Source organism: Malus sylvestris, chromosome 6 (assembly GCF_916048215.2).
Source record: "Malus sylvestris chromosome 6, drMalSylv7.2, whole genome shotgun sequence".
Taxonomy (NCBI): Eukaryota; Viridiplantae; Streptophyta; class Magnoliopsida; order Rosales; family Rosaceae; genus Malus; species Malus sylvestris.
In genome coordinates, this window is record NC_062265.1 from 632,884 (window position 1) to 659,137 (window position 26,254).

The 26,254-nt window shown below is 36.5% G+C and overlaps 6 protein-coding genes across 8 annotated transcripts; 2 read left to right on the plus strand and 4 right to left on the minus strand.

Annotated features, from left to right (window-relative positions):
* Positions 1 to 465: 465 nt before the first annotated feature.
* LOC126626396 (GDP-mannose transporter GONST3-like) lies at positions 466 to 3,942 on the plus strand. Of its 2 annotated transcripts, none has more exons than XM_050295718.1 (6): positions 466 to 803; positions 1,007 to 1,135; positions 1,304 to 1,343; positions 1,913 to 1,988; positions 2,094 to 2,315; positions 2,417 to 3,942. In XM_050295718.1, exons 1-6 carry the CDS (start codon positions 794 to 796, stop codon positions 3,560 to 3,562), a joined length of 1,623 nt encoding a protein of 540 aa, XP_050151675.1. In that variant the 5' UTR covers positions 466 to 793; the 3' UTR covers positions 3,563 to 3,942. The 2 variants fall into 2 exon arrangements, with proteins under 2 accessions (XP_050151675.1, XP_050151676.1); XM_050295719.1 differs by having other exon boundaries at positions 468 to 803; positions 2,094 to 2,294.
* Positions 3,943 to 7,067: 3,125 nt separating this feature from the next.
* Positions 7,068 to 7,792, minus strand: LOC126626397 (RING-H2 finger protein ATL80-like). The gene has a single exon (XM_050295721.1). The coding sequence runs from the start codon at positions 7,748 to 7,750 to the stop codon at positions 7,250 to 7,252; it is 501 nt and encodes a 166-aa protein (XP_050151678.1). The 5' UTR covers positions 7,751 to 7,792; the 3' UTR covers positions 7,068 to 7,249.
* Positions 7,793 to 10,841: 3,049 nt separating this feature from the next.
* On the minus strand, positions 10,842 to 12,652 carry LOC126626400 (outer envelope pore protein 21B, chloroplastic). Its single transcript, XM_050295726.1, has 5 exons — positions 12,449 to 12,652; positions 12,163 to 12,237; positions 11,802 to 11,954; positions 11,477 to 11,575; positions 10,842 to 11,052 (listed from the first exon to the last, which is right to left on the minus strand). Exons 1-5 carry the CDS (start codon positions 12,539 to 12,541, stop codon positions 10,969 to 10,971), a joined length of 504 nt encoding a protein of 167 aa, XP_050151683.1. The 5' UTR covers positions 12,542 to 12,652; the 3' UTR covers positions 10,842 to 10,968.
* A 185-nt stretch (positions 12,653 to 12,837) lies between these two features.
* LOC126626398 (dolichyl-diphosphooligosaccharide--protein glycosyltransferase subunit 1A) lies at positions 12,838 to 16,914 on the plus strand. The gene is made up of 10 exons (XM_050295722.1): positions 12,838 to 13,024; positions 13,252 to 13,296; positions 13,535 to 14,169; positions 14,264 to 14,411; positions 14,490 to 14,666; positions 14,903 to 14,971; positions 15,116 to 15,205; positions 15,880 to 16,038; positions 16,113 to 16,337; positions 16,510 to 16,914. Exons 1-10 carry the CDS (start codon positions 12,923 to 12,925, stop codon positions 16,699 to 16,701), a joined length of 1,842 nt encoding a protein of 613 aa, XP_050151679.1. The 5' UTR covers positions 12,838 to 12,922; the 3' UTR covers positions 16,702 to 16,914.
* Positions 16,915 to 17,016: 102 nt separating this feature from the next.
* On the minus strand, positions 17,017 to 18,988 carry LOC126626399 (peptidyl-prolyl cis-trans isomerase FKBP18, chloroplastic). Of its 2 annotated transcripts, none has more exons than XM_050295724.1 (6): positions 18,651 to 18,988; positions 18,338 to 18,408; positions 18,170 to 18,256; positions 17,914 to 18,063; positions 17,714 to 17,773; positions 17,017 to 17,340 (listed from the first exon to the last, which is right to left on the minus strand). In XM_050295724.1, the coding sequence occupies exons 1-6, from the start codon at positions 18,949 to 18,951 to the stop codon at positions 17,278 to 17,280; spliced, it is 732 nt and encodes a 243-aa protein (XP_050151681.1). In that variant the 5' UTR covers positions 18,952 to 18,988; the 3' UTR covers positions 17,017 to 17,277. The 2 variants fall into 2 exon arrangements, with proteins under 2 accessions (XP_050151681.1, XP_050151680.1); XM_050295723.1 differs by having other exon boundaries at positions 18,338 to 18,411; positions 18,651 to 18,987.
* Positions 18,989 to 19,792: 804 nt separating this feature from the next.
* LOC126626402 (MLO-like protein 9) lies at positions 19,793 to 25,306 on the minus strand. Its single transcript, XM_050295729.1, has 15 exons — positions 24,813 to 25,306; positions 24,507 to 24,564; positions 24,098 to 24,324; positions 23,604 to 23,720; positions 22,994 to 23,048; positions 22,772 to 22,860; positions 22,135 to 22,209; positions 21,913 to 22,001; positions 21,762 to 21,811; positions 21,600 to 21,640; positions 21,221 to 21,394; positions 21,093 to 21,128; positions 20,903 to 20,970; positions 20,486 to 20,546; positions 19,793 to 20,379 (listed from the first exon to the last, which is right to left on the minus strand). Exons 1-15 carry the CDS (start codon positions 24,942 to 24,944, stop codon positions 20,125 to 20,127), a joined length of 1,527 nt encoding a protein of 508 aa, XP_050151686.1. The 5' UTR covers positions 24,945 to 25,306; the 3' UTR covers positions 19,793 to 20,124.
* Between the last annotated feature and the right edge of the window lie 948 nt (positions 25,307 to 26,254).

Sequence of the window (26,254 nt, forward strand, 5' to 3'; positions counted from 1 at the left end):
AGTAAAGTTACCAAAATAACACAGGGCGGCCAGTAGTTTGAGATAAATTTTAAGCTTGTATTGGGAAGAGGATCCTCTCCTGAGCTCAGGATGGGGGTTATTCTGATCACGAAATTTGGACTGTTCAAATTTAATCCAACAGCTCGAAACAGGAGGTCCTCTAAAAGTTATAATAATTACAATCATTAGATTAAATTTGAACGGTTAAAATTTCATGATCAAGACGATTCTCATCCTGAACTCAGGAGAGGATCCTCTTCCCTTGTATTGTACATGTATGGTACGATGATAGTTAATAGAGGCAGAAATGTCCCAATGAATCTTCTTGACCCCTCAAAAAGTTGGACTGCTTTGCTAAGTCTCCCCAACTAATCCTTGTTTTTTTCTTCCTTTTTTCAAACAAACGATATTATCTACACTAAAAATAATTTTAATGTGATTTAAATTTGTGTTTTCGAAATTGTGTTTTGGGAAATTGACAGTAATTCTCCGAAAAATTACCGCGAAGCAAAGTTTAGCAAACAAGGATTTTTGTATGTTTACCACCACCGTCGCTGACGCTGTCTCCTTCTCCCTCAGATTCAAAGTCATAATTCTACTTCCTTGAGATTCAAAATCAAACCTTGAGAAGCCTAGAGGGCCCAAAAGCCATGGCAGTTACTTACGCTGCTCCTTCCTCACTTATGCGTTTGCTATAAACCCTAATCCCAACTTCCTCCCCTCCCACTCAAATTAATTGTTTCTCCCTCAAAATTCAAACCCTTCTGAATTTCCTTCTCCGCTACACGAACTTATGGGCACAGGTATCTCCCATAAACCCTAATTATTCGTTGCTTTTTCTTCATACCCTTTGGCTTTTGCTTCTTCACATTTAGATGCTATAATTTGGTAATGTATTTTGACGATTTTTCGAAACAAAATTAGTGGTTCTAATTGCATTAATCATTTGCTTACTCTTGCTTTAATTTGTTTATAAACATTTTCTAATTTGGTTGATGAATTCCAGCTCGTAATTTGACGGAGGAAGAGAGAAAGAGGGGCAGGGAAATTACTTGGGATGATAAGGAAGTCTGCGGGCACTATTTGGTTCGGTTTTGTCCGTTCCATCTCTTCGCCAATACTCGAAGCGATCTAGGTGCATTGCTTTTAAATTTCGTGTTGAATTGCACCTGTTCAAACTATTTAGTTGCTGAGAAAGAGCAAGCAAGAAATGTCTGAATTGGGATTCGATTCCCGAATCATTTGCTTTTCGGATTTTTGGAGAGTATAACACATCACTGACACCAAATCTTTTGTTTATCAGGACAGTGCCCTAAAATCCATGACCCGAAGTTGAAGGAAAGGTGACTAACTGGACATTTTATTTAGATTAGGATTTTCTTGTGGGAATTGTTTCTTGAGGTGTCATATTACCCTTTTTTTATACATCTAGATCGAATGCAATTAAAGGAATTATCTTTTCTTCTTTCATGTTAAGTTAATTGGTTGTACTGGATTTGCTACAAAATATCCATTTTATGCATACAGATTCATACGTGTGGAAAAACTTCAAAATACTTCAACCAATTGCATGTCGCATGTTGCAATACTTCAATGTTGCTCCAATGTATGCATACTTAGCAGGTTCATACATTTGTGTACAATTGCTTTCATTAAGCGTTTATAAGAGTATCTAGACTGTTTGTTGAAACTCGAAGTTTAGTTTTCAAAATCAGATGATAATCTGAGGTCATTAAATACGCTGTCTTCCATTTCATCAGAATTTTACAAACTTACTGACTGCCTTTTCATCATAAATCCATCAGCTACTGCCTTTTATTTTCCTTCAAGGACCCCCTTTTTCTACCTGCTATTGGACTGATTATTTTCTCCCTTTTAGTTTTAAGTGTTACTTTTTATTTTCTTATTATAGTTTTGAGAAGTCACCACAGCATGATGCATATGTGCCCAAGTTTGAAGCCGAACTTGCTCAGTTTTGTGAGATGTTGGTAAGTTGCACTTCTTTCCATTGGGTGATGATCAGGAATTATTCACCTATATTTATGCTCAATGAAAATAAAAATATTCACCTGTATTTCTTTGTCATATCGCAGGTGATGGATTTGGATAGAAGAGTAAGACGTGAGCGAGAACACCGTCACCAAGAGGTGGAACCTGCACTACCACATCCACTGTCAATTGAAAAGTCCAAACATTTGTTTATTTTGGAGGATAAGTTAAAGAAGTTGCTTGAACAAGTGGAGGCCCTTGGTGAATCCAGCAAGATGGATGAAGCTGAAGTGTCCGTGAGAGAGGTGTCGCTATTCTTGCCTGATGTATATGTTATAATGTTAAGCATTTGTTTCCAAGTTTTGGGGGGAAAAAAAAAAAGAATTAAAAATCGTGTGGACTAACAAATATTTTAATCCTATAACAGATGTCCAATAAAATTGTTGTGGAGAATCCTCAAGTTGGTCAGGGCCGTCAGGCTCAGGGTGGTTCAAGTGCCCCTACTCTTTTTGGTAATATCCAAACAAACTGGTCCAGTGTTATACTCCAGCAGATCTCAGTCTACGGTATAGCTGCTGGTTACTGCTTATCTGCCTCATTGCTTTCCATTATCAACAAGTGGGCTGTCGTGAAATTTCCTTATCCTGGGGCCCTAACTGCTTTACAGTATTTTACAAGTGCTATGGGGGTCCTTGTATGTGGCTGGCTTAAGTTGCTAGAACATGATTCGCTTGACCTTCTTACTATGTGGCGCTTCCTACCAGCAGCAGTTATATTCTACCTCTCTCTCTTCACCAACAGTGAGCTCCTTCTTCATGCTAACGTTGACACTTTTATTGTCTTTCGTTCAGTTGTCCCAATCTTTGTTGCAATAGGAGAGACTCTCTTCTTGCACCAACCATGGCCATCAATAAGGACATGGGCCTCACTAGCCACTATTTTTGGAGGAAGTGTGATTTATGTGCTTACAGATTACCAGTTCACAGTCACGGCTTATAGTTGGGCTCTAGCTTACTTGGTAAGCATGTCCATAGATTTTGTCTACATAAAGCATGTGGTAATGACCATCGGCTTAAACACATGGGGTCTTGTATTGTATAACAATCTTGAGGCTCTCCTACTGTTCCCGCTGGAACTACTTGTAATGGGTGAATTGAAGAAGATTAAGCATGAAATCACGGATGAATCAGATTGGTATTCTTTTGATGTGCTTTTGCCAGTGGGGTTATCATGTTTATTTGGTTTGTCTATCTCTTTCTTTGGGTTTTCTTGCCGAAGGGCAATTTCTGCAACTGGATTTACTGTTCTTGGTATAGTGAACAAGCTATTGACTGTTGTGATTAATCTGATTATTTGGGACAAGCATTCAACCATAGTTGGCACAGTGGGGCTGTTAATATGTATGCTAGGCGGTGTTATGTATCAGCAATCTACAAGCAACAAGCCTAAGGTTGTAAATCAGGTGAAAGCACAAGAGGCGGAGGAAGAACAACAAAAGTTAATTGAGATGAACTCCAACTTAGAAAGCAATAGCAATGAGAAATGGAATGCTGAATCAGAACAGGGAAATTGAGAGAAGGAATTTTCAAGAGGTAATATTGTTCTATACTTTGCTTCTGGGTTTTAATTTCCTCTGGTCCAAAATTTATTGATTAGTAAATCTCCGGTGGGAACTTCTCATCGAGATGACTCAAGTTTCAAGCTTCACAGAATGCCTGTGATGGATATGTGGACAAAGATAAGCATTGTCATGACAACTTGGTTAATTGAATTAGTTGTTAGCCAGAAAACTCTCTGTACTGATAATTTTATTGTTCAAGTCGAGGATACTACATTTATTCACCTTGGGAACACGCTGTCAGACGAAATTTTGCATTCTTTTGTTTTGTAAACTTGTATTCATCAGATCAGATAGTCTCGTCTCAATAGCAATACCATATTTCTTTCCTATCATCATAGATTCATAGCTTATTGCTTTTAACTGTGTGCTTGTTAAAGTAACTGAAGGCAGTGTTGGCTTTTAACTGTGTTTAATTCGATTAAAAGTTTTGAGTGAGCATGAACGGGCGTAGTTAACTAGTTTTAAATTACCAAATTGTAATTGAGAGGGAATTTTTTGTTATATTTCCGAATATGTTCTTGTTTACATTTTTCGTTGCTATCTAGTTTTAATAGATGAGCAAATAACCCCCAATTTATGGTCAAATTTCAAATCTTCCCCTCCTCCCCTACATAAAGATAATTAGACAAACTTGTGGATTGATACACTATATAGGCTTGGTAAAATTGTTAATGTCTTAAATTATTTGAACTACCCTATCTATAAAACTTGGTACCTTCAAATGTTTTTAATTCAAAAGGTGATTTTCTCCCCATGTGACCATGTCCTACTAACTTGAGGGCTTAGGGTGTAATTGTATCTCAACATGAGGCGAAATTTTTTATTGTGACAGGAACACGAGTGGTACATCACGTGTTTTTATGTAAGTGGTGGAAATTTTTATTTTTTAAATTATTAACTTTTTAACACACATATCATACCATTTGTATAGTGACACGTGATATATCATCTCGTGTGCCGATCATACTGAAAAATCTCTCTAGCATAAGGTGACTATGAATTGTTCATTCATCATATAAACAGTCATTTTAAAGTTGTATTCATAAAACCCAGGTCCATTTAACTCATTTATTTTCAATAAATTTGTTTCTATTCAATAAATGGGTAAATAAAAATTTTGGAATAAAAAAAAAAAGAAGTTGGCCCGGGGGATGAGTAAATGGGAATCAAAGCACTAATCGTGCTGTTAAGTATGTATAATTTATAAACTTGACACACAATTATCAACTAAGGATCTGTGGCGTAATGGTTTGCTATCCACCGAGAAATGTAAATCAAGGTTATGCAAAGCTCAACTCGGCCTGCCTTTCTTTTGGTGCCTTTGTGGCTAGGTTAGTGATGTTTCGGTGATGCACGACTCGTGAGGGAGCCTGCTTTGTAAAGTTGCATTGCTCTGTTATTCATTTCTTTGGCCTTATCTGTGGTTTTAATCAGAATATCAGTTGACTTAAAAAAATAATAAAAAACCAAAATACATTGTCCAACACAAAAGGGATTGATAATAAGTGATCTGAGTCATTTATGGGTTATTTGATAACTATTTCGTTTGTAGTTTTTAATTTTTATTCATTTCTTTTGAAAACTGAAATCTTATTTGGTAACTATTCTCAATTTTCAAAACAATGAAAACCTCATGTATATGTGTGTGTGCGCGCGAGCACGCGCGTGGGGGGTAATTTTGACATTTCGGGCGTTCAATACACTATCTATATATTGTAGATAATGTTGAAAATGCTGGTGGGTTAGTGAATGCCCACAATGATATTGAAAACATTGGTAGATTTTTCAATACCCACACAGATTGGATTTTCAACATTGGCAGATTAATGAAAACATTGGCAGTGTTGAGATGTGGACTTTGGAAATGAAGGAGATCGTTTTTCAAAAGATGTATTGTAAATTTCAAACTGTAGTAATACGGAGTTGCTCTATAAATAGAGCGCTCCGATTGCTGTTAAAAGATAGAGTGATATACTGAGAAGAAAGGAAAGATTAATAACTTCAGTATCTATTCCTCCCTCTTTATTTGTCATCCCCTTATGCTATAGTTTCAATGTGATATTTTACATCTGCTTCGCTCCTGTTACTAGTAAAGATTATCTCTATAACTTTTACATATTTATAATAGATAAGATATTGTGAATCGTTCTATTTCAACTATTCACTTTTGTTTTCTTGTGTTACTAGAGTGGCTAATTTCTCTTGTTTTAAAGGGTGTTCTAGGGAAGATGTCAAAAGAATGGGGTTACTTTGATAAGTTGGGTGGGTCATAAAGCTTGCTTTACTCAACGGTTCCGAAAAGAAGGGAATAAATGGCTTGTGAATAAAGAACTGTTAGCATAATATAGAGGATCTGCTTAATTTTGTCTGTTTTAGGATAAATATGCCTTCTAAGTTAGTGGATTAGCGAATATTAACACATAGACATATCATTGAGTTGTTGCCTTGTATCATTGGAAGAAATTTATAAGTTAGAATTTAACATATAACTCATACAACGTAATTGATTTGCGTGATTTGGCTTATTTTAAATTTTAAGTGAAAACACAGCAATAAGTAAAGAAACTTCAAATTCAAACACAAACCAAACAGACAAAAGACAAAATGGAAAAAAGGTAGGGTTTTCAAAACTTTCAATGTGAGGGCCGAATGATCCATCTCTCAATCTGTATTTGGTTAGACAAATTGCGGAGGACATCAAGGTGTTATTCCCAACAATCATTGAGGCTACCTTTTTTTTCACACTCGCCGCCAAGCTAACGTTGTTGCCCAAAAGCTCGCACGTTTGGTCTTTCTTTGAGTCAAGTTTGTGAATGGTATACAAGTTTAATCTTAGATTTACTTGTTGAGGAAAATTTGTTACCTTGATTTGGCTTTTGTAATGGATCTCTGTAATGAGTTTTGATTAATGAATCCACTATCGTTTCCTTAAAATAAAAGAAAAAAAAACCTTGATATTGTACTGATTCTGAACGAAGAATATTAGCTCCTCACTGGTGGTAGCTTCTGATTTGAATAATACCAAGGAGTGGGTTGTATTAATACAAATACTGAAATACAATAGGCCCACATTTGTTTTTCTTTTTGAAATGAATATAGCAATCACGTTGAGTCATGTTCGAAAAATCAATCATTTGTCCAAAAGAAGTTTGCATGAGAGAGTATCTCTCATTATTTTGGTAAGTGTAACTTTCAGTGTTAATTAATTTGTAGCAGCTAATTACAATTAACATTAGATCAAATCAAATGTCTTTTTAATTCGGTACGCGAAAAGATAAACTTAAAAAAAAAAATTGCCGTACTTATATTAAACAAATATTCAATACTTTAACCATTTCACTAGAAAAAAAAGAAAAGAGTTTTTAAATAACAAACTGAACTTTACAAATTGAGAATAAGATGATCAATTGTAGTGAACATGAAAAATTGAATTAAATTAAATAATAGAAAAATAGAATTAGGTAGAATAATTTTTATTACTTACTTTATATCGAGTACACTGTACAACAAACAATGGAAATAAAATATCACAAATCAATTACAACAAAATCAGGTCTAATTAAAGTCCTTGAATGGTGGGATTATTATGATTTCAATCATCATCTCCTTCAACGGATCTAAGTGTTAAAGGCAAATTAATTAAGAGTAACCCCCACACTTGTGGCACTTATTAGAGATCTCCGGAACCTGACGGCAGGACGGGCAGGACGAGTGCGACCGGAGCCACGTGTCGATGCACGCAACGTGGAAGCCGTGGCCACACTGCGGAAGCTCCCGGATCTCGTCCCCGGAGGCGAACTCGGTGAGGCAGATGGCGCACTCCGTGAACTTGGAAGTGCAGTCCGCCGTGTACGTAAGCTTCGGGAGAGAGCGTAGGACCTTTTTCTTCAAGCCCTTATTTGGCGGCGGTGGCGGAGGAAGAGGAGGTGTGGTAGTTGTGGCGGCAGCGGTGAGGCGGCGAAGCCAGACGCAGCGAGCGATGACGACGAGGCCGAGGACGCAGACGAGAGCGCAGAAGAGGGCGAGGAGGACTAAAGCGGAGTCTGAGCCCATGGTGGGGGAGGACGAGGGTTCATCTTCCGGTCCGGAAAACAGCGAGGAAGGCTTGAAGGCGCTTAACAATCTCAAAGGGCGAGTCATGTCGAGAGATGGGGTTTGTTGAGTTAGTTGGTAGTTGCGAAAGTGTGCGAGAAACGTTTTTATAGGTAACATTCAGCTTTGGCTGTTGACTCCTTGTCAACTTGTCGGAGCTGGATCCTTCCTATTACGACAAACAAGAAAATAAATGAAATCATAGAGATAAACTGACCTACTTTTTTTTATATTTTTGATATCACTCTTTACTGCTTCTAACTATGCACTAGTTACAGGGCTGTCTTCCGATTTTATTAGCGAGTAATGTTGTTCAGACACACAATGATAACATCAAAATAGAATTCGACATTTCTAAATTTCTAATCGAAGAATCATATAAATGGATGAACCAAGCCGATTTGGAGTTAATATTTATTAATTTCGGTTGAAAAACCATAGCAAATGATATATCAAACTATACATGATACTAAAATATAATCAGAACTGTTCAATTTCTTATCATCATTTATAGATGATCCCTACAAAAGAAAATATTCGAACCATAGATATGCAGTCTTCCAAATATATAGAACAAAATAACGGTGTTAGTGCCAAATAACATACTCTCAATGAACCGTTCATTTGTTTGATATATTTAGATAATGATTAACAACTGAAAATTTACAATTATGAAACCACGACTGTAAAAACAAGTTATTTGCCAAAGGGTGAATATGCTATTCAACCATCAATTTGTTTAATATATTTAGATGGCTAAATGATATTAGATTCAAATTGACTTATTTTTTATATGAACGATCTTTAAATGAAGATTAAGAAATAAAACAGTTTCAATAATGAAATTTTTACGTCATTCACAAAGTATAAATATTGTAACATGTCGGTGTCAACTATTTCAGTGTATTCAATGACTTGATCATTTTCCAAATGAACTAAGCACATTTTTATTCATTTTATACTTCAAATATGTGGATTTCTTACGTGAGCTATTTTGTATACAAGAGAACACAAATGATCTTTAAATGAAGATTAAGAAATTAAACAGTTCTGATAATGAAATTTTTACGATAAGACTACGTCATTCACAAAGTATAAATATTGTAACATGTTGGGGTCAACTATTTCAGTGTATTCAATGACTTGATCACTTTCCAAATGAACTAAGCACGTTTTTATTCATTTTATACTTCAAATATGTGGATTTCTTACGTGAGCTATTTTGTATACAAGAGAACACTATCTCCTCCCCAGTCTCCACTAGCATTCTATCCTTTTATCTCACTTATTAATTTAATTATATTACGTACAGAGTTAATGGTACCGGATAATTATAAAAGGAGAATGTATTTGTTTTGTATACAAGAAAAAGACAAGACAAGGCTTCTCCACTATCCCTCCCCTTCCCTGGTGTTCGGGAAGTGGACAATAGTATGATATGATTCGTCTTTGTATCCCAAAGTGGTTTGGAATGCAGCTGGACCGTTAAATGTGCTCAATTAGGAGTGCAGTTTGGTTCAAAACCATTTGGGATCCTTTGGACGGTTTGGTGGCATGAATAAGTGCATTTTTGGTCACTACCCTAAATTATAAATGGTGGTAATGCTTATTATTATACTAATTATCATCATATTAGTTTAAATTTTAAAATTTGCTCACTACCCTAAATTATAAATGTGCTGCATTTATGATGGCCCAAGAGCTGGGTACAAATCAGCTCGAATTGAAATATGATTATGAATAGTTAGTGCTTGTTATTGCTGCTTAGATGTTAGCTTTGTTGTCTGTTTTTCTTATTGCGACAGCTATTTGTTGCTTGTTTGTATTTTTAGCTACTCTTTGCTACTTGTATTCTCTTTTTCTCATCGATATATTTTACTTATCCAAAAAAAAGAAAAAATCAGCTCGAATTGGAGGGAGACGCAGCCTTGGTTGTTGCTGCGCTCTCTCTTCAAAAGGATGATGATATGTCTTTGTGGGGAGCTATAATTCAGGAGACACGTTATTACCTACACTCCATTCCACAAACCAGAATCAAGCATATGTGGAGAGGGTCGAAAAAGGTTGCTCACAGATTGGCGCAGTTGCGATCTACTCTAGATCAAAGACGAGTTTGGTTCGAGGAACTGCCTAATGTACAATTTTGTCCGAGTTGAAATCTTCGACAGAGTTTTTATCGAGGCCTAGTAAATATGCACCCTATCCTACCATATGTACGACTTCTATATTATATCAATTAATACTGTACTCTTTATAAAAAATAGATAGATTAAATTGAACTCATCCAATAATAATTAACAGGATAATGCACAAAAATATTTCCAGCACGAATATGATATGATTAGAGAAATTGAAATCGACTAGAATATTGGAGATGTTATTTGGTTTGTTAAAGTCCCACTCTCTCTCATCCACTTGAGTCGAATGGATGGCGATTGCAGTCGATTTGGCAATTGATTCAATTGAAAATTTGAAACAATGAGTTTCGAGATTTTGAATTTCTTTATTACCATATATGATATTATTTACATTAAGGGTTGAGGAAGTGGGCTTAACCTTACAATCAGATAACCATAATAATTTAGTTCGAATTGCCTTTGGCAATAATCGAACTTAATATCTTTTACGTATAAGTGAAGAATAATACCACATGACGGTAATACTAATTGACTTTTAGGGAGTTACACATGACCTCAGTACCTGTGTGCACCAAACGCAGGACAAGACTTCCCATCTTATCACTCCAACACTAACCCATCCCTTCCAAAATGGAGGTGAAATCGAATCAAACAGAAAGTATGAAGAATCAAATTGAAACTCCGTCACCAAACATTAAAATGGAAACTTCATCGCCAGCCAGACCATTCTATTTCCTAGGATACAGCTACAAATCAAATTTTCAATCCTAGCCCAAACTCACAATCCGGTTGAGTTGCCTGCACCAAATTGAAACTCTCAGCCGAATCCCAACCTAATCGGTCCGAAATACAGTCTGATCCCTGTTGAGACCGAACCGATTCTTTGGTTTAGCGCTTTGACCATCAGTGGATTCCAGTATGGTAACTCAATTGAACTTTCAGCAACTATGGTATGGCAAAAGCTATGAATATAAAAAATATAAGCCAAAAGAATCGGATAATTGACCACTAAATGTTGCACTTTGCTTTTCAATGTTAAGTTTTAGCACAATGGCCTGCCAATTATAAGTAAATACAGTACAACAACGTTTTGCAACAACACATCTGACCTACAAAAGTTCCCCCTTCTCACAAGTCAAACCTCACATTCCATTTACCATTACCATTGGCATTGAATGTCCAATTGTTTTCCCTGATCTGCATATATGGAACCTGAAAAAGGCGGAAAAATAATAAATACTAAGTGGAAAGTTCAATGTCGCCTTTAACTACAATTTACAAGGAAATGATTCAAAACTGGAACTGAGTTTTTTGACAAACAATAGGATAATTAATTAAATTCATCTAAACTACAGGGATGGGTATTCGATATTGGGAACTGAGATTGATCAAATTAGCTCCATTATTTCATTCAGTCCACCAAAAGTGCAATACAAAGAGAAGATGCTAATCTTCTAGCATAAACGTAAAATTCGTAGCTGTTGTCTTATGATATTAGTAATTATCTATTCAATAGAAGATCTATTGATAAGAAACAATATATTGTTGAATATATGAGTTCATATGAAATGATTCCAACAACGTAAACAAGACCGGCACAACAAGTCATAACCAAGTTTGATCTAAGTAACAATACCTTGTCCAACAAGTCATAACCAAGTTTGAGCCGGACATCTTGGTCCTTTTGAAAGTTCAAAATGCACCACGAAAATTCAGCAGCTCCTGTGGAGTTTCTCTGTGGAAGAATTAGAGCCAACATCAACATACAAAGGTTCTAATTTCCAACTCTAAGAAGGGATAACAAACACGCTCGAGAGCAGAGATAGAGAATAGAGAGCATATATTTTATTTTGCCGGTCTCAAGAGAACGTGTGTTTTGATTCAGCAATTATATAAGAAATGGGCACAACCGCACAAGTGTTTGCAAAGGTCAAAATAAAAGCAATTGAACTAGTACCAACCTCTTTAAATTCTTTGTCAAGATGACATCTTCCCTTAACATTGAAGCTGAACAGGCCATCTGTTGTCACAGGGAATGACTTCTTCGCACGGACAGTGTAATGCAGTTTCTCGCGCTTATCATATTGCAATCCCACTCCAAGGCTTGCTGAAAACTACAATTGATTGCATTGTCATTGCCAATTCGCCACGCATATCAATTATCAATTATTAATGATTAAATTTCAAAAAAGGAACAACATCGATGTTAGCCTCGCCTGGCCATAAATTGCACAAATAGATAATTCTATTTGATTGTTCTTGAGCTGCAATTCTAAATAAATTGCTGTAACCAGAACTTGGATATTGGAAAAATTGACATACATCGGGGTAGAAGCGCCTCACTACCGCTCTAAAAAATGTTGGAACTCCAAATCTAGTATCTAGCTCTCCATGAACCTGACACACACAGAAAAAAAAGGTCAAGCATTTGAGCACTGAATTGAATTCCCCAACATGGTATTACAACTCGAATGGCTTCAAACTGGGAAATTTACTAATATTCAGTGACCACAGAAAAATGCATGAAAATTTCAACAGCACAGCAATCAACCAAGAAAGCAAAACAGAGAGAGATTAAAAATTGAAGAAAATCGGGAGAAGAGAGGACCTGCAAGTGGGTTTTGGAATCGAGGGGGAGCTTCTGCTTGGCGTGGATTCTCAAAGCTTTGGCATCGCCGCCATATCTCAGAGAGGTCTCCATTTCACCACCGTAATCCGAAACCAAAACCCAAAACCCTAGCAGGATATGGCGGAGAAGACAAGTGAAGAGAGAAGGACAGTCACCCACTTGCACAACCCTCCCTACGCCTCCCCGTTATCTTAGGATTTTGGAGAGAAGACCATCACGTGCGTTTTTCGTTTCATCACCCAATCATTGACGGCCACGTCAGATTTCAGCACGTGTTCTGCTTCAAAATTGGGCCAATTGGGCCTTGTGCAAGTGAGTTGGGCTCAACTGGTTTGAGGATTCCTTCATCTATTCTCCCACCCTCGGAAATATCGTAGTTTGGAGACTGAAGAAACCCAAAGCCTCTGCGAACAGCTGCTGCATTTGCTTTGCAGAGAGAGAGAGAAGAGAGAGATGCGAGAAATGGGTTTGAGAGTGGATGTGTTTCTGCTGGTACTCGCCGTCGTGTGGGCGCCTGTGTTGTCGGATCTGGTCATCTCCAAGGTTGACCGACGCGTAAGTCTCGTCTCCCTCCCTGATTCCATGAATTGGATTGTGTTTTTACTGTTTGTCTGATCAATGTTGTTGGAGATCTCCAGCTTCTCATTTATTGTTTCACGTTTTAAATCGAAAATTCTAGTTTTCATTCATCAAAGTAAGTTTGTTTTTTCTAAGGTTGTATTTGGTCTTCCTTCGTGTTTGAATTTGACATTGAGCTTTGGTTGTTGGTTGGTTGGTTGCAGATTGATTTGACATCACAAATTGCGCGGATCACTTCCACGCTGAAGGTGCCCCATCACTACCCTTTTCATTAATTGAATTGTTAACATTTGATCGATTGTTCTTGAATTTATTTGAGACTTAATGAAATTAGTTTCTCAGATTTTGAATTCTCGATTCGACGTTTAGTAGGAATCACGCCAAGAATGTTTGGAAAGTTTTGCTTGTTCAAAAAATGAATAACAGATAAGAAACCATGTTTGCATATATCTTGAATTTGAATTGTGTGCCCTTCATGCTCTGCAGGTGGTGAATGAGGGAAGCAGTTTGGTTTCAGAAGTTTTGTTGGCCTTTCCCGAGAAGCAGGCTAAACTTTTGGCACATCTGACGGCAACCCCCACCGAAGGCAAAGGAAAAGCGAAAGGTTCTAGTATTGGTTACCCAGTTCAAAACGTTCATCCGAAAGACATGCCTCCTGCCTTGACATTTTATTCTGTTGCTTTACCAAAGGGACTGGGCAAGGGGGACAGCTTCACTTTTGATGTATTGGCTGTTTTCACCCATGCATTGAAGCCGTTTCCAGAGAAAGTTACTCAGGCTGACATTCAACTCCTAGTGTTTCAGGAAAGCGCATACTATCTCTCTCCTTATGCGGTCAAGGTGCAAACACTCAGTGTTAAATTACCTGATGCGAGAATTGAGTCTTATACAAAAGTAGAAAATACAAAGAATGTTGGTTCAGAGATCAAATATGGTCCTTACGAGAATCTTTCTCCCCTTTCCTTCTCACCTATAGTTGTTCATTTTGAGAGCAATCAACCTTTTGCTGTTGCTGAAGAGTTGGTGCGAGAGATAGAGATTTCCCATTGGGGTAATATTCAAGTAACAGAGCATTACAAGCTTGTCCATGGAGGTGCTCAAAGCAAGGGAGAATTCTCAAGGTCCCTTTTTCTTTTACTTTTAATTGTCTTGTTGGTCATTTGGTGTTGTGCCATTCGGGAGCTTAAATTTAATTTTTGTTCATTTCTTCTGCAGACTTGATTATCAAGCCAGACCTCATGTCAGAGGTCAATCAGCCATTAGGCGTCTTGTTGCGAAATTGCCACCAAGAGCTCATTCTGTTTACTATAGGGATGAAATAGGCAATGTTTCAACATCCAACTTATGGAGTGATTCTAAGAAGGTAACTTTTTTACCTCGCATGGACTAATATTCCCAGTTGTTATTCCTGATTGTACTCAACTTGTATGTATGATTGCAGACAGAACTGGAAATCGAACCTAGATACCCTATGTTTGGTGGTTGGAGAACTGCTTTTACCATCGGATATGGCTTGCCGCTTCATGAATATCTGTTTGAATCAGATGGAAAACGTGTCCTTAATATTAGTTTTGGTTGCCCCGTGAATGAGGTGGTCATTGACACCCTCATTGTGAAGGTTGGTAATGTGATGATTTATTGATACTATGTCCTTTGACCCTTTAATTCTTTTTTCTTCAACTTGTGTACTTATTTGTTAGACAGTCATACTGAGTTGCTTTCATATTACTTCCTTTTAATGTGTAGGATGTGGTATATCAGAAGAAAGTTTAAAAAGCATGATTTAGAGTCAGATTATGTGAAAAGAATTAATTTCCTGCATTTTTTTTTTATATTTTTGACTGTGAACTGCAGGTTGTTCTACCTGAGGGCTCTAGAGATATATCTGTATCTGCTCCATTTCCTCTGAAACAAGGGCGAGAGGTATTATTGCTATTATAGACCAAGTTATAATTTATTATTTCTCTTTTGCCTCATCTTTTTTTTTTTTTTTTTTTTTTTCTATTTGGAAAAAAGCTTCATTTTCCTTTTTTTGTTTCTGATTAAATATGTGTACGACTCTTACAGACAAAATTTTCCCACTTGGATCTTGTTGGGAGACCAGTGGTTGTACTCGAAAAGACTAATGCTGTGCCTGAGCATAATCAGAAATTCCAGGTAACTATATTACATTTTCTCATAAAACAGGAGATGACTATGAGAACATCAAATTTGAATGTTTTTTTAATTTTTGTTTTGCTAAAATATTACATTTACTTAGTTTCTAATGTTGATTGTTTTCGACACCAATGTACATTTCTAGCGGTCTATAGAAAACAAGACGTGATATTTAAGTTTCCAGTATTGCTTAAATGAGATTGTAAGTGTCTAGCGATGCTTGTAGTGGTATCAGTTGCGGATATTTTCCAAGCTTTCTGCTTCATCTTTGTCAGATTTAGTTTCTGTTTTAGGTGCCTGATACCCTCTCTTTAGTAATTAGGATGTATAATCAATCAACATTTTAATAGTTTATTTATCCACTTTATCGCAAAAGTTGTCAAAAATAAAAATGTTGGTCAGCTGCTGTGTTGCCTATCATGTAGTGTGTCATCTTCCCTGTCTTCCCACTGTTATCCTGCTACTCTTTTGAGGTTCCTAGTAATATATCATTTCCGTAAATGTTGAGATCTTAATTCATAGATTTTGTAATTTCCGCATGATGTATTATGTTGGACTGTCTAATAATAATTTTTCATGCTTCTTTTCTGAAATTAAGAGTGAAGTGAATCTCCGTACATGTGTTAGGACTTTGTCCTCAATTTTCTCTCAACTTTATTATCCTTCCTTTGCAGGTCTATTACAAATTCAACAGCCTCGCAATGCTTACTGAACCCTTGATGTTGATTTCTGGATTTTTCTTTCTTTTCATTGCTGGCATTGTATACATGCATGTGGACATGTCAATCTCCAAGTCTTCTCCGGCTTATTTGGCCAAACTGCAGTGGGATGAAGTAAGTTTTTGTCTTGTATATTTCTTTCTTAAATAATTTACAATAAGAAAACAGTAATTACTGTCTTGTTCTAGGTGCAAGCAGCAATTCAGAAGATCCAAAATATCATCAACCGATGCCTCCTTATACATGATAAGCTGGAAGCATCATTACGTGATCTTTCCCGGACAGGGGATGTCCAAGCTTGTAAAGCTGCTCGGAAAGCAGCTGACGGTTCGTTGAAAGAGCTTTCAAAAGAGATGAAGCCCTTGTTGGCATTCTTGCAATCTTCTCACCAGGCTGCACAGATACTACCCAAGGTTGGTTCGCCTTTTAGTTGTAATTATAATATCTTTTTGTTTATGTACTGCCAACCACTGAATTAATTGGAACACTTGTCGATACACCGGGTTTTCATGGCATGCAGAGTGTTATCACAGTATTGCTGTGCATCTTTTAATTATAGCATTTATTATTTGGTTGCTCATACAGGTGGAGGAGCTAGTTGTGAAGGAGAAAGATTTAGAAGAAAGGTTAATGGTGAAACACTCTACAGTTGTGGATTGCTATGAGAAGAAGTATGGCGGAAGGGAAATCGAGAGCCGGGTTGCTTCACATCTGCAGAAAATTGCCGCCTTGAGGCAGGAGGTTGACGATCTTCTGGATTTTATTGACGAGATATAAGAAATAGGCATATTTTGCGCTTGTTATAATATTCTCCGGAACTTTAAAGTGAGTGAAACACAAGACTAGTTGCTTGTAGTTTTGTTTTGAAAACGCATTGTATTACGAGTGCGATGGACTTGATTAAATTTAGCTTGATCATATTTATTCGCGTAAGTTAGAACACGAATGATTCGGTACGATGAAGTTCAAACTAAGTTGTTCTGTTAGCAACTCGAAATGTCTGCATGTTTTTAAGGTGTAGGTTTCTGCAAAGCTCAGTTGAGTCGACCGAGCTTATTTTTGACAGTTAATCGACACAAATTTGCGTTACCATTTTAACCAAACGAGCCAGTTTCATACAGCAATGACAAATTGCTAAAGTCGTCCAGATTACGTACAGAAAATGCAGATTCAATGATATGAGCCATAAGACCTTTACAAACTTTCCGTTGCGTACGCAAGTCTCTCTCAAGTTTATCCCTACTCTTTGAAGATGGCGGTTTCAACTTCCAGCTCATCCCCATCCTCCCACCGAAACATGAGACGGGAGATCGTCGAGCGAAAATAAACTACCGTAATCAACCTATGCCGGGCTCACTTTCCGTCAGGCGGAATTACTTGCAAAAGCTCCAGATTTAGCTCAAACGTTGCACCAGGCTGCAGATTTGTGTGGAAAACATTCATTGTCAAATTCCATATCGTATGCTCAACATTTTTGTTATATACAGCAAGTGACTTGCACATGTACGTCGCACTATAAGCTAGCTAGTACACTTTTAACATGATCGATCAGGACTGTCTAAGAAACAAACAACGCTTCAAATTTTTTGAAGATTTTGTCCAAAATTAACAAAGATTGGAGTTAAGCAGTGTATTAAACAATAACGATATAGCACTGCAGTACGAAAATGCTCTCATGAATGAATAATAGAATGATAGATGTTGTGATGCCTAGCCCTAGGGTAAGGTCTTGGAGTCAACTGTCAAGACTAATAAGCGGAACAAATGATCGATGTTTAGAGGCGCTTACAGGGATCTCATTCATGCCCCTTTGGCCGTAGCCAGCCTCTGGAGGAACAATCACAGTTCGCTGCAAGGATACCAGAAAACAATGACAAAAAGTCTTCTAAGTTAAAAGGTGAGAAAAGAAGGCATGGAAACGATGAAACTAGATGGAATAAGTACCACATATATATGTTGTATTTAAGCATAAAAGGAGGATTCCATCACCTTTCCCCCGACTTTCATCCCCTCAGTTACCGAGTACATTGCTTGAGGGGGTTTTGGTGCAGCTTGTGCAGAAAATAGACCATTGGCATTGTCCACAAACTCACGCTTTCGTTCTTTCCCCGGAGTAGCTCCAACTTTGAACACGTATGGCTAGTACAAAACAAGGAATTACGCGTTGGTAATTCATTCAAAAAGAGGCAGTGCATGATATGAACACACACAACACACCCACAAAACAAAGAATAGAGTTGAGAACCTGCGCGATACTACGATTTCCGGCCAAGAGTTTAGATTCCCTGCTTGACACGGCTGTAATCCCCCGATACAAGCAGTCAAAGTGGACCTGCATTCAGGTACTTCATTAAATAAGAAAATTAACATCAATCAATCTACTTAAATTAGAAACACAAATGCATGTATGTACCTCAACTGTTGATCCTTTCTCAGCTACTGGACCCCTTCCCTCAACCAAATCATAATATTTTAATCCATCAGCTGCTGAAGGAACAAGAAATCAAGCAAGCAAAGATGGGTTAAACTTGTTTCGTAACTGTTTTCAGTTTGCAATTTTCATAGTGCGGAATAAATTGTGGGTTCACCATTGCACCTAAATATATACAACCAATTTTACCAATGGATAAATACAACTTCGTACATAATTATCCTTCAAAATCAACAACAAAATTTAAGAAATTGAAACAGTTAGATATGAGAAAGTGAGTAACTAAGTAACTTACGGGTTGTGCGGTAGTCTTCAAGGGGGATGATTTTCCTGTTGCGTCGCTCTCTCGCCAGTGAAGGCGGAGGAGGAGACGCGGCTGAAATGAGGGTGATAGGCAGCCAAGTACTAATGAGAATGGCAGCACATCTTCTTGAACAAGAAATCAATGACGAGGAAATGGGCAGCACTTTTTGTACTACTGAAACTTGTTCCACTTGCCCTTTAGTACTGCTGCCGCTGCCGCCGCTGCCACCTTTTGAATGAGAGTGATGACGACTGAGACGCTGATTAACGGTCAAGCACCTTACTGATGCCATGGCCGTTGGAAATATACCTGTTTTTTCAACCGCCCTTTCTATACCATATCCATATCCTATTTTTCTTCAATTTACCATAATACCCATACTACACTCTTTCTTTATTTGGCAAAAGAATATGGGATGAAATATTTTGTTTTATTAAATAGGCAAAAGCGAAAGAGAACCTTTGTTGGGGAGGGGTTGGAGTGGAACAAGATCATATCACATCGTCTTACTATTTTTACTTGTTTTGAATATGGAAGATGGATACAAAGGAAAAAAAAATGAAAAAAACTTATATGATTTGTTGTTTGCGCTTTGTGCTCACAAAGGAAAAAGTAGAGTTGGCTTTTCAATCGTGTTTGGGGTCTCAAAGTTACCCCTTCATATAGAAAAGTTCACTAACAAAACATAAACAAACTTACACAACCATACACCAAACTTGTTGGAGTAAAATAGTGAAAACTATCTCATCATGTGCAAAAGACTTCAGTGAATAGTGAAGACTCATATGACGTCAATTCTTACAACATTTGTTATCTTTTAAATGATGGTATAAATCTGACTTTCATCTCCTGAAAATTACTCTAACTTTAAACCCCCTTAAGTCAGGTTTGCGAGTCTCACATTATCCTCTACTCTTAATGTATTTTTTGCCCAATGTAACGTGACATGTGAGTGACCGTTTCTTTTTTCTTTAAACTTGATGTTAGAAAATGATTCATAGAACACTAGCTAACGGACAATTTAAATTACTATATTTAAAACTTTATTAGGGATCATTCGTGTAAATTCTTAAAGTACAAGATCTAAAATAGAACATGCCAAATTGCAGGTGTTTGTGTTAATAACTCTAAAATTTAAAGAACACGAAATCAATGTAGTTGATTGATACTTTTGGTTTTAAAACAAAACATTGAATGAAGAAATAATATTACATAGAAAGAGAAGGGGATCTTTTCACCACATAAGTCTTGAGCTGATGGATTGTTCTGGCCTGCTACTTGTACAAGATTAAGTTCATGTTAACTTTGGAGAATTTGCAAGATGTCATGATGTGACAAATCATATGCACAGTCACTCATAAACAATAGGGATATTTGGTATTCTTGCCGGCCTTAAGTTGCTTGCCGGAGCCTCAACTTTTTCAATGTTTTATTTCTCCCACATTCACCGCCACAATCGCGAAAATCACGGTCCTGATAGGAGGTCAGTGTTGTTGCCTTGAATATCTACGCTGGCCGTGATGTTTGCTGTCTGTTCAGGAGTTGATGCGTTTTTGTCCATCTTAGCCTTTGGTGGTGGTTTTGTTACTGAGTCGCCACCCGAAGATGCTTTACCTACCGACTTCCCACCAGCCTTCTTTGCAGCAGCATTTTTTTGCCATATCTTTAAAGCCTTGTTAGTTTGTTCATCAAAGATCGACTTCTTCATTGTTGACCCCATCTGCGAATGCAATTGTAACGTCTTGGTATAAGTTGAATTCCACATGAAGAATCATAAAAAAAAAGTAAAAACGGCACGGAGAGGAATCAATGATTAGTGATTGTACCTGCGTAACCAATGCATATAGGGGAAGTGTGATGTAGCTGCACATAAACTGAACTGCTACCCTGCTCACATACCGTTCATTATTCATTATTTTGTATACGTAAAGATACTCTCTTTGTTCACTACAAATTAATTCAAATGATATTCTGCGCTCTACACATGAAATGAATAAGATATCGCCATAGCACCGTGGATAGAACATGTTGAGGATAATCATAAATGTTCTCTTTTCAAATTAGTTTGTCCAGAATATGTTCTTTAGATTCACAGTCAAACAATATAAGCATATGTTAGGTGCGAGTTACTCTAAATATATAATGTATTGCAAGAAGTTTATGATCAAGGGATATTCTTCGTTTGGTGCATTCTCGCTGTAGAATTAGAAACGAGGAAGAAAAAAGAGAGAAGGTCGACGTACCCAAGTGCAACTCTAAGTGCTGTGAGAACGAAATTATCATGGAAACAAGATCTCAGCCCAAACTCGTACTGCATTAGGATTCAAGAGAAAGCTTTTAATTTAGAATGTCGTTGGTGACATATATAATATAATATAATATATATATACAAACAACCAAAATACAGAAAGGGGCGATTAGCTTGATTATTACCCATATCCAGAAAAAATATGTAATCTCAAATGCATTCTGCACAAGTATAATGCAAAATTAGAAATCTTTATTATGAAAAATTAACCCACAAAGAATTTGCAGAGACTTAGGACATATACAAAATGTACCTGAAAGAGGACAAAATGGATCAGATGAAGAACTAACTGAGGCCAGCCGAACCAAAAATGCTCGTCTGAGACTTGCACCAGAGGTATTCCTTGGACTACCGCATGCCTTTCTTGGATTTCAAGTGCCATTTGTGTTATAATTGCTTGCAGCTTTGTTCCAACAGCTAAGATTATCTTCAACCAATCAAATAGTTAGTCAGTTTTTTATCTTTTTAGAGGGCAATTACCTCCCATAAAGAACAAGTCATCATAAATATTCCTCGATCCAAAGACAATTTGTCCGAGATAGCTTTTTTGAAGTGCCAATAATAGTTCATATTTTACTTGTGTTGCAAGGATGAATATTTTAATGAAATCATCTATATTAAAGAATACTTACAATTAGAGGAAGTATGGATAGCACAAACATAGCTTCCCATCCTGAAACAAAGAAAAGGCAAACTCAGTTAATTACCTAAAAGAAGAAAGAAGAAAGAGACATACATACATACATACATACATATATATATATATATATACACACACAATATGAATAACTTACCATGAACATTGAGAAGCAAGTAGAGAGTCATTGTAGTCCATAAGAGTGGACTGTCAGCGTCAAGAGAACATATATAGTTAAGAAAGAAAACATTTGAGATTAATTGCACAAATTTGAAGAAATTAAGAAATTTTAGTAGTAATTTTCTTACGTGATTCCCACAACCACCTTAAAGTCATCTTCTAATGACCTTTTGATATATTTTTGAAAGTCAAACTTACTTCCAGGTGCTAAATGAACCTATAACAACAGACCAGCAGCCAGTCACCTTAATTGTTAAAGCTTAATACAGTATTTCAAGTGCAAAATTCTTAATTTCAAATAATCAAAAGCATTAATCTAATTAATACTAATTAAGAGTAAAGAAGCTTACAGCGATGAACCCATGTCGCATGGTCAAGTAGTCAGCCCTACGAACAGACCTAAAGAATTGTCTGAAAAAGCTTACCTGAACAAATTCAATATTCAAGAACCACCCAATAGTCAAGAGTATGTTATGATCTTGTTAAACAACAAACCAAATTAAGTTATATTGAAGCTCCTTCCTGCGTTGATTACATAAAAGTGGGAGAAAGTTGTCATCATTTAAAAACAAATGCGCACATCCTCCCTAGAGCTACTTCAAATGCAGTTCAGTAGTCGGAGCCGTCTATGTTAAAATAATTCTCTTCAAAGATCACATATCTATGGATGAAAAGAATTTCATGTCGGAAACTATTTGGTCATCCAAAAACTAGTTTGCCGGAAAAATGAAATGACAAGTATGATAATCAAATAGCTAAAAGCCTAAATGATTTCTCATTTCAAGGACTCATTAGATGGATGATGATCCATGAAGGAGAGCCTAAAATACAAACGGTTCTAATCATTAGATTGCAAGCTGGAATACTTGAAACTTCCTATATCAAAGGGTATACGTAATCGTATGATTGTAAGCCCTTAATTTCATTACTGAAATTCGGTTTCCATGAAAAGAATTCTGAAAAGAGGAGTTAGTAAACTATTCTTACAAGATAGAAGGTGAATGGTGTTTTAGTCCAACACTTGGTGTGGTCTCTCACAAACGATGTCTCGTGAGTGAGCCTGAATTTTGTAGGATCTGATTAAAACATAAAGTTCCAATTTTAGAACTCAACACAGAGTAGTCAGAAATATGAATAATAATGATTTATAGCAAATTATGGAAGACATTTAATTGTAATTAGTAGAGGTTGTGTTGTGGAATGATTTACCATTGAATTCATTATCATTTTCCATCTCTCGTTCCCACACCTTCCAAGCACGAATCTGCAGAAGTTAAGGAGATTCAGAATTATACTACTCCTGAAAATATACAAGAATTCAATATAATTCCCTCAAAAAATAAAAAGGAACTGAATAACAATCAAGTGATACAATCTCCAGCATCATCTGGAAATCATATTCGATAATCCCAGGGATCAGAGAAGAACTTAATTTGTGCCCCCTTGTACTATATCTATTTTCAAGGGAAGTTTGATTCTCAATATGTATACGAAATTTGTGCCCCCTTGCACTAAATCATTTTACTTTACCTTCAAGCTGTCTGGAATTTAAAAATATTCTATTCCAGTCAATTTCTCTATACCAAACAAGCCCTAACTTCTATCTGTCGGAATTTAATTAGGATTGATATTCAACTCTATCTTCATGTCCATTAGAAATATGACGGTTCAAACTAATTCTATTTTGGATTTTAGTAGTAAAACTTCCAAACAAAAAGTTATGACTTTAAATATCTGATGAACATATCTTCAGAAAAACAAAAATTTTCTTGTAAGGAAAATTTCAAATATAGATAGAAAGGTAAATGTATATACCCACCTTTAATCTTCCAAGGGTCATTGTTAACGCACCGTAAACAACGTGAAATATTGCCAAAAAGAATATGAAGATGTGCAGTTGGTGTAATCCATTTAAAGATATCAATGGCACTTTTCCCTGCATCACAAAAAAAATATCCAACATTTCGATTAGGTAGAAGAAATGAGTGCATTACATTTAGCAGTAGCGTTATTATGTTTATCATTTTTTATCGACAAAATGTTGTGTGTTAAATTTTATCTCGTGACCTTGTTCAATAAATTAGAGATTGGGTGTCACTTATGCTGTACATACTGTTATAAACAAAGGTAAGGATTCAAATATGTGCATGTTTTGAGCATATTTCAAGTAAAATATGTGTATTTCGAGTATAAGAAGGTATTCATTTGTTATGAAGAAATTGTTTTATCAATTGTTGGGGTAATAAACTTATTAAATTGAAATGAAAGGAGGAGAAAGAAAAAGAAATGAGTAATATAGATTTGGTGTGTTACCGCTTTGCAGCCAGGACCTGCGCTACCACCAGCTAAATATCTGCGTTCATACCATAAAAGCCTACGACGATGGTCACCCCCACCCCCACCACCACCTGCTTCTTCGTCAGGGTCTCTGTACGGGCAAGGCAACATTGTGTCTGCAGCCTCTATGGGAATACACACTTGAGATATATACTTTTGCCCAAATGTCAATAACAGAGATATAAATCCCAAAACCATAAGCTCTGCTTGATGAAAATAGAGGACAAATCAGAAACAAAATGAACGAAATTAGATTACTGATTATTTCATTCAGGACTTAATTACAAACACATATATATACATAATAGGTGAAATGAAAGCATAAGATGTTTATATTGTCAGAATGGCAAGAAATTAAACATTATCAAATATACGTATTACATACCCCCTTTCACTTTCTCAAGAGCTTCAAGCAAACCCACCTTCTTTTTATGATGAAAAAACTGCAATTGAAAGACGGGATAAGTACATGCATGAAACCCTTAAAACGTTTGAATAAGAAATTAAATTGAAATATAAAATCAACCGCGCTGTTTGAACCTCGATCGAGTCCTTGCGTTAATACAAAGTTGGAATTAACAATGAAGATGAAGATATTTTAAACTGAAATGATTAAATTAAATGACAATTTAATAATTGCATATATGTATGTGTATATATATGGATGCATGCATGCATGCATGGTACGTACCTCTCCAACCATGTGAAGAACCTTTTCCAAAACAATAGAAATAATAATGATAATGAAGCAGACGGCGGCCAGAGCCCATGTTGGCGTCTGATCGAGCTCTCTGCCGGCATTACCCCCTCCTCCACCCGCCATTTCAAACTCAACCCTACGCCGCGGTACCTAGCTTGCCTTGAATTGTGACCTTAATTATTTAATCTCTTGTTAATTCAAACAACAACCAAACCCGGAGGATTTGTTAATATAACTACTGTTATATTATCAAAAATTATGAACAAAGGATCGGAAAATCAAAACTGGCTCTCTCTTTATCTCCATATACATATATAATACAAAATTAATTCAGGTCACGAATTAAAACGCCTATATATAAAGCTAAGAATATGACCTGAGAAGGAAGGAATTAGGAAAAGAAGAAGAAGAAAGATTATGTAATATGGTCGTCACCATCAGCAGAGGTACAAGACAGGCTTCTAACGGTCTTGAACCGGGGAGGAAATGTACGGAAGGCTGGCCTTTACTCAACTGGCGCAACGCATGACGGTGTGGCGCGTAAATTGGGATTCTTTGCCTTAAAATCTTTTGAGGCCGAGACCCTGCCACGAGAACCACAAGTCAATGGTCGGTAATCAAACAACAAAAAACCAAGTGGCAATGCTGACTTATGCCATCCTCCTATAAAATCATTTAAACAACAGGATCGTTACACTATATTTAGGGTTGGGGATAATACACGTAATTCATCTAAATTATTACGAGTAGGGAGATTTTAATTTGAAAGCAGATGATAGAGAACACTACTCTAGCCAACTTGGTTAAATTCATGTCTATGCTAACTTCATAGATGACGTGAGCCTGAAAACCGATTTCAATCTATTATCCATGTCATTACTTAACGCTAATGACCTAATTGAAATCGAATTTTCAAACCATTGGATTGTTATTTGAAGTATTTAAAAGATTGATATCAATTTGGAATAACGCTAAAGAGTGGGTTGTTATCTGTAAACTCTTTAAAATACCTCGCTAATTTTAACAGTAATTTAAGGTCGCGAGAAATGGCATTGGATAGTTATATGATCTCTATATATAGTTCAATAAATTTCAGTTTAGAGTGTACACGACCACTGAATTAGGGATGCTCCTAACCTCATATAAGGTGTAAACGTCCGCTAAACGAATGTGTCGCGGAATCAATTCGTCTTAATTTGTCCCAACAATTGAATCGATGGAAGAAACAAAAGATAAAGAAAGCTCGCAACTAAGGTCAACAACATTTAAGAGTGGAAAGGGTGTTTATAGTTGTTTGCATGACTATTTCTTATTGAAAGAGAATTTTGTGTTGCTATTTTTGTGTGAAGATTGAAGAGGTGCCCACATTTCTTCTTGCTTAGGTCATGTATGTGTTATTTTTTAATAATTCTCGATGATTTTGTCTTGATATT